Source organism: Platichthys flesus, chromosome 14, assembly GCF_949316205.1.
Source record: "Platichthys flesus chromosome 14, fPlaFle2.1, whole genome shotgun sequence".
NCBI lineage: Eukaryota > Metazoa > Chordata > Actinopteri > Pleuronectiformes > Pleuronectidae > Platichthys > Platichthys flesus.
Window position 1 is genome coordinate 18,857,380 of NC_084958.1, and position 10,944 is coordinate 18,868,323.

At 40.7% G+C, this 10,944-nt stretch overlaps 1 protein-coding gene across 1 annotated transcript; it reads right to left on the bottom strand.

Moving 5' to 3' along the window:
• Positions 1-1,354: 1,354 nt before the first annotated feature.
• On the bottom strand, positions 1,355-6,869 carry dapk3 (death-associated protein kinase 3). The gene is made up of 9 exons (XM_062404821.1): positions 6,797-6,869; positions 5,930-6,021; positions 5,089-5,449; positions 4,758-4,887; positions 4,548-4,596; positions 4,436-4,462; positions 4,188-4,340; positions 4,022-4,067; positions 1,355-3,176 (listed from the first exon to the last, which is right to left on the bottom strand). The coding sequence occupies exons 2-9, from the start codon at positions 5,989-5,991 to the stop codon at positions 2,640-2,642; spliced, it is 1,365 nt and encodes a 454-aa protein (XP_062260805.1). The 5' UTR covers positions 5,992-6,021; positions 6,797-6,869; the 3' UTR covers positions 1,355-2,639.
• Positions 6,870-10,944: the final 4,075 nt, after the last annotated feature.

The window sequence follows — 10,944 nt, forward strand, 5'->3', positions numbered from 1 at the left end:
AGCTCATCCTCCAGCCTCCTCTGTCCGACCTTCAGTAGGTCGACCTCCTCCTTCAGAAGCTGGTTCTCTTTCACCACCTCCACCTCTCTGCTACAGCTCATCTCGGGCTGAGGTGGCTCCTGGTGCAGACTTGCCTCAAGTCTCCCCCACTTGGCCTGACACTCAGTGAGCTCAAAAAGGCAGTCCATGAAGGCTCTGATTATTTTAATCAGGTCTCCGGCAGCTGCTCCACCTCTTCTTCAGAGACAAGGTCCCCATCTGTGACAGCCTTTATCTCATCCATGGTTCGGATGAGTTTGAATTTGAGGCTCCTCACAGTTTCTTGTTGTTGCATATTTTACAACGGAGACAAGAACTTCTTCTTGATTAAGCACAGAAGACACTCAAGTTCAAGAATTGATTCACAGGTGTACAGAAGAAACTCGAGTTCAAGAATTGATTCACAGATGTACAGAAGAAACTCAAGTTCAAGAATGTATTCACAGGTTCCTCTCCTCTGTTCGGCTGGTTGTTGACCTCTTGTCGAATAGTAGTTGTCGAGGATTAGTTCTCGCAAGAATATTCTGCGCTCGTTTGGATCTTGGCCGCAAAAAACGATGTCTACAGGTGACAAAATTAAATAGTGTTTAAGATTTAGGTGAAAGAGATCTATTGACAGACATTCAATACAAAATAACTTAGTTGCAGTTAGTGGAGAGAGCGATCAATGACCAAGTGCACGTCTCCGCATTGCATGCGTTTTGAACACTACGGCAGGACAAACGCTTCACTTCCTGAGCCTGTCATTCACAGCTGGACCACGCTCACTAATCACGCATTACGGTCCACCCCATCAAGTTAGACCCCATAGTGAAAACTTTATCTAAATCGAATTTAGTTTTAAAACGATGCTTACCTCCTTTTGAAAGTAGGTGGTGCTATCGCTAGCACTATACTAGACTAGTAGATGTGTTCAGGGCAAAAACTCTCTGTTCTCTCTTTGCATCTGTGACTTCAGAGGATTCTAACACTAAGGACACCGTGACATCATATCAAACTGACAACAAATAATGATTTGCTTAATGAATCCTTTGAGGTGTTCTATTATATAACAAATCATTTGAGCTGTATATTTGCACCAAAACTTGCAGGAGTAACATGACAAATAATATGTAATGCATGACATAATATATTGTCATTCATTGCCTAGTGTGGTATGCATTATAATGCACACAATACTAATCCTGCAGAATGCACAAATCATTCTAATAAAAATATATACAGAGAATAATAATGTGTACTGTAATTGCCTAGTGTTGTGTGAAAACATGACGTCCCTTGGCAGAGGGTCATAACAAAAACACACAAGACTATGTTACAGTTATAACTTTGTTTATTTGACACAAACCCAGACAGGCCATTTTTACATCTTCACAAATCAAAATATATTTTGGAACATTGCTATAATTGTTTAAGTGCAAAGGAGTACAGCTCTCTACTGAAAAGTACTATTGACTACGTCATTTACGTTCTATGCTCGACATGGGGAATGTGTTGCCAGGATGTGAAACTTAACGGTGGAATGTTTCAGGTGTGCAGGGATGGTCTGAATGGAAACAGAAAAACTAAGAAGAGATACAGTTCACAAAGAAAGTTTCCCCACACATGATTTGGTTAACAAGGATACTGTGCAAAAGTTGTTGCGTTTAAGACATCGAGCGATATCAATGTGATAGAAATATCATCAGTTTAGAGGCACCGCAAAGGTGAGCTTGTACATTCTCAAACCCGGTAACATCTTTATTCTACAGGTCCATCAATTCGGATTAGTTTCAAAGTAAGTTCTGAGGGAGGCTTTCAAATGATATCAGCTGGTAAACCAATGACAGCAGGTAAATGGGGAAATATCACTTAGAACAAGCAATTAAAAAATATATAAAAGGATACAGTGTGCCATGATAAACAAATAATTCATAAATATTTACTTAGATTTGAATGGACTATTTTCCCTGTATTTCTTTAACCAACGTATGTGGTACTTCCAAAATTTCCAAAATAATGGACCGGTAAACTAAAGTGTTGCTCTAACTCTTCTATACTCAGTTTGGATTTATTTCATCCGTTACAGTCAATGCTCTTTTCCAACATATGACAGAATTAAAGATTTAAAATCAGCTGCAATCAAATCTAAAATGCATGTAAATGGTAAATAAACACCCCTGACTTCAATCAGCTCGTCAATGACTTTTAAAGCTCTTGAAAATTCAGCTGAATTTAGCGTCTGAAGAGAAAAAAAAACTAAAACTATTTACAAAACCGACAGAATCCCAATGTGGTTTGCAAAAGATTTTGTGAAATTGGATGCATGACAGCTGCAATACAGTACGTGAAATCTTTAAAATTATAAATTAATGTATAAAACACAGGAATGAGCCTCTTCAATAGGGAATGGGTTCAGTATATTGCTTCTCTGCTTCTTGCTGGTTTCTCTCGATGTAGCACTAAAATGGCGGAACATCTTTCCTGATTGGAAGCAGCTGCCTAGCTTATGAGGACGACTGACCCACTCACACGCTGCCGTGTGTGACGCATGCGGAGAAGACGGGCAGGACGATACTTGAGATTAAAAGTGTCTTTGTTGGACGTGAGCCCAGCTCAGCTCAGGGCATGCTGCCAGAGCTGAGCCCGTCCCTCTCTGCAGATATGGACTTGACCAGCTCCTCCACCCAGCGGACCTCGGAGGCCACCTGCTCGGCCAGGACATCGTAGCGGTTTTCCAGGCGCCCAAACTTGCGCTTGAGGATGTTGGCAGCCTGCATGGTGCCTCGGGCTTCCTCCTGGCACTTCTTGCGCTGGGTCTGGGAGCGCTGCAGCTCCTGGCGGATGTGGCTCAGGTCACTGGAGATGCTCTGGTTCTCCTCCTTGTACCAGCCCTCTTTCTCTTCGTAGATGGACAGTAGCGCCGCCACATCCTCTTGGCACGAGCGCTGGTTGCGCTCCAGGTCCTTCAGGCCTTCCTCTGCCGCCGCGATCTCCTCCAGCACCTGGGAGAAGCGCTCAAAGTTGACATAGGTGTTGTTCGGCGGCATGCTGGAGTGAGACTTAATGGTGTACTCCTTCAGACGAGTGGTCTTCAGGCGCCGGCGCTCCGGCTTGTGGTCTCTCTCCTCTGGACGCACGTTCCTCCTCTTGATCACCTAGAGAGTGGGGACATTTTTTTTAAATAAGGATGGAAATTTGATAAGATACCACGACTGATAAACTGGATTTTTGACTGAAATACCGAGACACATAAGGGTTGGAAATCAGATTAAAACATATTACATCAATATTTAGTTTGGTGCATAAACAAACACGTTTCATGTCTTAAATTTGTTTTTTATTGGAAATGTGACCAAACTAACGTCAGGATTTGTTGCAGTGAGGGTGGAGTAACTTTGTAATGGATAACAAAGCTTTTGTAAATGACCTAATTTCACCAACATACCTTTCTACTACAATATCAACATGGGCACATATTCATAGGTTGTTATTGCACTTTATAGGTAATATTCATTATTTTCAACTGAATTATAAATCTCGGGAGTGGAGGGCAATTTTTTATATTTTTTGGTGCTTTTAATTTTGCCATATCAAAAGAAAATTATCCTGCCAATGTTTGGTATCTATTTTATCACAATATTGCCTCTTTGACAAGTTAATTCATTTTCAATATGGCATTCTATATCAACACTCAGATCAGGTTTTGTGTTCACGCAGTGTGATTGTAGAATCCGGGGAGTTAAATTCTACTATGAGCTAATGAAGAAAAGCGAACATGACAGAATTATGCTGCCTGTGCTGTGTCTTTGTTAGAAGATGGGTTGCAGCGTTTTAATTGTATCCACAGAGCAGAACAATAAATCCCACTAACCTAATTAGGTCGACACAAAAGCATTGATTCCTTTCTCAGCAGTTTGAGAATATTAAATATCTCTGACCTAAATTACAAAAATATACATGATTCTACATCTTGATGTAAATTTGAAGGTTGACCACCCACCTTAATCCAGGGATGCTGAAGACTGTCATTAATCGACATTCTCTTCCTTAAAAAAACAAAATATTCCCCCAGTTTGAGAAGAATTATGACATTGGGACTTTCACCTAATTTATAAATGTGCTTTTCTTTTCCGGTTTTGTGGCATTAACTGTTTAGATGTTCTTACTTTGGATCCTTGACCAACAGGCGGCGTATGAAGTCTTTGGCGAGCTCGCTGGTGTTGCTGAAATACTCCTCATCAAAGTCATAGTTGACGCCTGAGATGTTGGTCAGGGTCTCCTGCTTGGTCTCACCAAGGAACGGCGAAGCACCACTCAACCTAACAGGGACAGAGTTGGAGTTACATCACTTACGGTGGAGGAGTGAGGTAATTTCAGTTTTTTCTGCAAATGACGAAATGATGTCACTACTCACAGAATGTACGTGATCACTCCGATGCTCCTGGGGAGAAGAAAAGAACCAATCGTGAGTGGAGACTATAAACAGCATAAAGCTTTAGAGTGAAAAAAACATGTTGACATCTTACCACATGTCCGCCTCCAGTCCAAGTGGCTCATAGTTTACTATTTCTGGCGCTGTAAAGCACAGAGGAATGAGCACTTTAATTCAAACCAGATGTGGAGATCTGAGACAAACTGATCCTTCTTGCCAGCGTGGGCACAAAGGAGCAGGAAAACTGATTTGGAACATTTTAACTGTGTTAAATGTATAAGCAGGGAGCGAAACTGGATCTCACCGACAAACTCTGGCGTTCCAAAGATGTTCTTGAACTCGTTTCCTGCTTTTATCTGATGAGCGATCCCGAAGTCGATCAGTTTGATCCTGGGATTTGGGACGTTCTTGTCGAGCAGCATGATGTTCTCAGGCTGAAAAGTAAAACAATGACAGGAGGAAGAAATAAGTTAAGAAATAAACATTTAACAGAAACAGAGCAACATTTGAGCTCCACTATTCAATCTCCTCTGAGCAACATTAACTTCTTCTAACACCTTCACTCAACTTCTCTCCAACACGTCATTTATCCCGAGTGTCTGAAACAAGCCGTCAAAACCACACAGTGCACTGACCTTGAGGTCAAAGTGGGCGATGCGTTTGGAGTGAAGATACTGAACGCCATCCAGGATCTGTTTGAGGAACTGAGTGGCCTCCTCCTCGGACAGAGACTCCTTCTCAGCCAGGAAGTCAAAGAGCTCTCCTCCGGACACCAGCTCCAGGATCAGGATCACGTCCGTCTTGTTTTCAAAGATGTCGTGCAGAGTGATGATGTTGCTGTGCTGAATCTCCCGCAGGATGTTGACCTCTCGCTCTATCTCCTCGCGGCTCACCCCCCGCCGGCTGGACGACAGCCGCCGCTTCTTAATGAACTTGGCCGCGTACTCGATGCTTGTGCTCTTCTCCTTGCACTTGCGAACAATGGCAAACTGTCCACTGCAGGAAGACGGGAATGAGAAAATCATTGTGGATCAGTGATCAGTGTTTTCATTTATCAACACAGATACTTTGGATGAATGTGGACTTGTGGTGAATTTCACAATGTGTTACTGTGCTCTCTCTCTGAGGACACACACACACACACACACTGTCCTCTCCTTTGCAAAGACACTACACCACAGCAGAGGTGGAAAGGCACATTGAGAGACAGTGACGTCACACTTTTGCTGCATTAATGCAGAAGAAAAATGGCTAAGGTACAAAGTTGAGAAACTACCAAGCAGTGTCTGCAGTTTTCAATGTGTTGTTGACACACACTTCAATATTTCTGGTCCTGTTTAGATCTGAAGTAGTTCACAGTTCAGTTCCTGTAATCATACAGGTCACTTTTGTTTGTATTCATGCAATTTTCAAGGGTAAAAAGTCAGAATCAGAACATCTCTATTCACAATGTTATGTGTGAGAAGAATTACATACCTGCCCAGCTCCTCTTCCATCTCATAAAACAACTCCACATCCTCTTGCCTGAAGCCAGCCATGATGTGAAGGGAGCGATGCCTCGAGATTCACTGCAGAGGAGAGGAAAGAGATGTTAAAAAAACAATAGAGGCTGTGGAGTTGAAACCAGTCCGACAGCCCAGTGACCCAAACAACACCAAGTAAGTGGATTTAACGTGTGTTTAAAAGTCTGAAAACTCCAGTTTCCTCCTGCTGAGAAACTCGCGTCCGTTCACCTGGGTTTCTTTCCTCCTTATTTGGCCTGAATCAACACAGCTTGAGTTTTCAGAGAGTTCGAGGCTGATGTCAGAGCTCCGCATTCCAGAGCCACTGACATCACCTCCTCCCCGGACCCTCCATCTCTGACTCAGTTAAAGAGGCTGGAGCTCCGCCACACACACACACACACACACACACACACTCCACAGAACGGGGCATTTAAATCTGATTTGATCTGATGATTACAAATAAAAAAACACGGAATGTCTGATGAATCTAGCTCTGGACGAGATGCTGATGTTTTCCAGGCAGTGGAGACAGTTCCCTCGTTAGAAAACGTTACTACACATCAAGTACATGTCACAATCACAAGACGAAACACGTGACAAAGTGACAAACTTCGGACTTTTATCAACAAGAGAACAAAACGAGTTGTTTTAGATGAAGGAATGAAGCGAGTCGACGGGAGGAAGGAAGCTAACGCTAGCCGGTGTAGCTAACAAGCCTAACCCGTACAAACAACGGCTCTCGCTGGGACAGAATACGATTAATGACATTTAGACAAAGTCAACAAAGTTCAAGGTGAAACGTATACAACTCAGAAACAACATTGAAACGGACACTCACGGTTCAGTTCAGCTGCGAGAGCCGCATTCCTCTGAGGAGACTGGAGACTGAACCGTGTCAGGAAGAAACAGGGGGACGCACAGCTTCCGTTCCGCCTTCAAAATAAAAGCCTCGCAATTTAGGGTTTGTCTTGGCAGTCGAGTGATATTTATGTAACACTACTACTACTACTACTACTACTACAACTAATATTACTACTACTACTGCTACTACTTCTTCTACTACTACTACTACTAATAATAATAATAATGATAAGAGAAATGATGATAATAACAAAAACCTCGACAACAATTATATTAAACTAATTATCAGAACCATAATAATTTTAAGACATATAGGCACAGTTTGGTACATGAAAGATGAATTTATATACGTCAAGTTTTAGGCAGTAATGTTCTTCATTTGATTTCAGCAAAATCCCGATGAGAAAAGAAGTAATCACAATTATTGTTTGATCTCTAGCCCTATGAATCTTTTAGACATTTTGAATTCAGCAAAAACACTTGTTATGATGTCTGACTATCAATGATTCATACAGGGACCGAACATCAATGATTATTTTATAATTTGTAAATGCATACATTAATTGGATTTTATTTTTCATGTACAGGTAAAATCTGTTGTGTACACACAGAGTAGCAATGAAATATACTGTGGGTATATAATATATATACACTGATGACAGCTTTCGTATTAAGTGGAAATGCTTTGGGGGAAATAGGAGGCAGAGTTTTCCATTGTGCATTGACCTAATACTATGTAGAGTCAGAGCAGGAATGTATGGGGTTATTTTTTTCAACAGCAGAGTCCCACAGGCTGCATGTGGTCAAAGACTGGAGCTGCAGTTTGTGTTGTGAAGGCAGAGATGGTTCAGTTCCGGTGCTGCTGGGTGACTTGCTGCAGGTAGATGTGCAGCAGAAGGAGGGACATATGGAATGACATCATGCTGAGTGAATCAGCCGCTGCGGTACGTCAATGAGTAACAAGATCCAGCTTGCAACAGCAAAGTTTACAGACTGACTGAGATCATACACTTCAACATAACACACCACACAACACTGAAAAACCAATATTAGATACAGAGTTAACCCAGAGAAAAAACTTCTATCTGCACCATGTTTTTTTTGCATCGACTTATAGGTGCGCTAACGGCAGGTATAGGCAGTGTTGTGCATGAACGAACGCAAATGTTAAATCATCCAGTATCTAAAAGCCAAGAATAAAAGTAACTTTTAAGTAAGGCGGTCAAATATATTTAGTAAAAGTAGAAAATATATTCTCTGAAAATGACACGGACACGCACACAATAATTTGTCCATCTTCTTATTGTGCTTATTTCCTCACACACAAGCACATAATTCAGTTGTATTACATTCATACGCAAGCCTGTAGCCGGAGCCACATGTGAAGACCAGCATCATTTACCCCTGAACCAGCGTGGAGTAATGCGCTCCCTGGGCCACAGGGATGAGCCAGCCCCACGCCACTACGCTGCCATGGGTGGAACCAGGACACCAGTGGACACAGGAGCTAGGTCCGAACTCATAACTGATTTGAATTAGGGTGAAACAATTGTTGCACCTGTTGGATCACTAACATTTCAAAAGAGAGATTCGCCATCTCGACTGTATTCAGGGAATCTTTTCAAATGGAACCGCGCTGTTTGACTCATTACGGTAAAACCAGCTTTGTAACTTAACTTTCACAATTCGATCTTCAAACACATTTCACGCAGTCTTTTAGGGTTGTTTTTTAGTTTGTTTTATTTTATTCATTTATCACCAACCACTTTTCAAAAGCACAACTGAATGCAACACTTTGTCTCGTCTTCCTAATATGCACCGTTATGGTGCATATTTTCAAATGATAGCAGTCTTATAAAGTAGTTCAGTTTACAGTTATTAAACTGAGCATTATTCCACCTATCCTTAAAATATAAACTCTCTTACTCTGTTAGTTTACTACAATTCAAACTCTTTCCACTTTAAAATAGGGAAATTACACTTCACTCTAATGCTCTGCAGCATTCATGAGATATCCTTCACCAGAAATCTTTTAATCTGAATCAAAGTGATGGACTGAGAGAGGGATAAAAATGTCACACTATTTTATTTATTAGGGCCCGAGCACTAACAGACAGTGAGGTCCTATAGAAATTATGATGATTATTATTATTTTGCAGGCAAATTAATTTAATTAAATTAATTTTTTTTTAATTAAATTAAATTAAATTAAATTGAATTAAATAAAAAAAAAAAGAAAACTGCTCGCGCAGATCCTGCGCAGAAGACCATGCGCACATCCTGCGCAGAAGCCTTGGTTTGTGCAGCTTGTGATTAACTAAAGTTGTCCACAAAAGAAAATCTTTATTATCCTTCAAGGGCAATTTGATGTACAACCAGCAACCAGTGCACAACAAAAATAAACCAATATATACAATGTAAATAAAACACAATATAAAAACCCTGTAGACTAAGGAGCAGGGGGAAATGAGCTTTTAATAAATTAATTGATAAGTCGACTAACAGTAAATTCCCTGTCAACTATTTAGATATTCTAGAAATATTTCATTCTACTTTTAATTTCCAGTATGTGTAGTGCCCATGAATTAAACATGGACACTACAGGGGTAAATCAGGCAGTCCATGCCAGACATACTATATCGCAATCTTGCATCAAAAAGTAATTGTTGAAAAAAATAATAATAAATCAAACTATTCACACAATGTGCTCCTGTGCCAATATCAGCAAACAGCTCCAGGAGGTTTTGAGGTACGACCAGATACTCTGAAGGGACATAAAATGGAGGGATAGTCCAAAGGAAGCGGAGAAACAACACATGAAGGCAGAGCATCAGAGCTAGATGGAGTGGATGTGCTAATAGTCCAATAAAACCAAGTATATTTCCTGTCAGCGTCCCTCTTTTGCAATGTGCAATATTGAATTAGCTTGGACCCCTAAAGAATGTTTGTATTACACTATGAAATGGTCTCAATCTCCTTATTCGCCTTCCCTCAATGTTTCTCCTCCCTCTCCCTCTCTCAGCAGCAGAATGACAGGCTGGAGGTGGGATCACATCAGATACCATGCAGCGAATTCAGCCTGAGCAGCAATCCAAGTCGCAAACAGAACCTGTCCCGCTGGGTGTCGGAGTACGGCCATGGTGAGTTGACCGGCATATGCCGTTCCACTCGACGCCGCTGGATGCACAACAAAGAGAAAAACAAACCTTAACAACAACAAACTCAAAACAGTTCCTCATAGCAGCATGATGTAAACAAAGAGAAGTATAAAAACCTACTCATTTTGGCAGCATAGTAGGGACATTTGCTGATGTCACCACCCGTGGCTCCGTGGATAGGCAAGCCAGCATCTAAAACATCCTCCTGGATTATGGTTTTTTATAGCCTACAATTTTGTCTGCCTGTGTGTGCATCTGTAGGCCTATACAGTCAAAAAGTTCTTGGGGATGCATGACAGTTTGCGTGTGTATGTTGGGGGGCACCAATTTGAGGGAGCATGTCTGAACATTTCACTGTGCAGCATCAGTTCTCCCGTGGAATCGTTAAGAAAATAGCTGTAGAAATTAACTGTCCCTCTCATAATATATAATCCTCAAGTTCCTTTTGTACAGAAAAATAGGTATATCACCTGCTGCAGTTTTTGTTTTTATTTACTTTGCTTATTTACACAATATCAGCTGATATACATACTTGAAATGTGTCGTCTTAGTTCCCAGAGAGCTTCAGCACAATGTAATGCTTGGGAATAAAATAACATTAACATTCAAATTCACTATTAAATGGAATGTAAAACCGTAATGCATAAATTCATCATGGTGAATCCTGTGAAAACCTTAAAAAATATGGTATTTAGTATAACTATAATGAAAATATATTAGATTGTTTTAATTCTTTGAAAAACCTGATCCAATTACCTACAATGCAACTCAATGGACTTCAATGTGTAAAATCAGATCAGAGCAGATCATCACTTTTATTCAACAGAATAATCACTTCTAACACAATATATACAAAATCATTCAGGTACAAAAACAGTTTGCAGTTAATGTAATTTGCAGGATAACGTCTCAGTGAAAATATAAATTCAATACAAAATAAAAACATTTGAGTCATTTTTAAATTCGT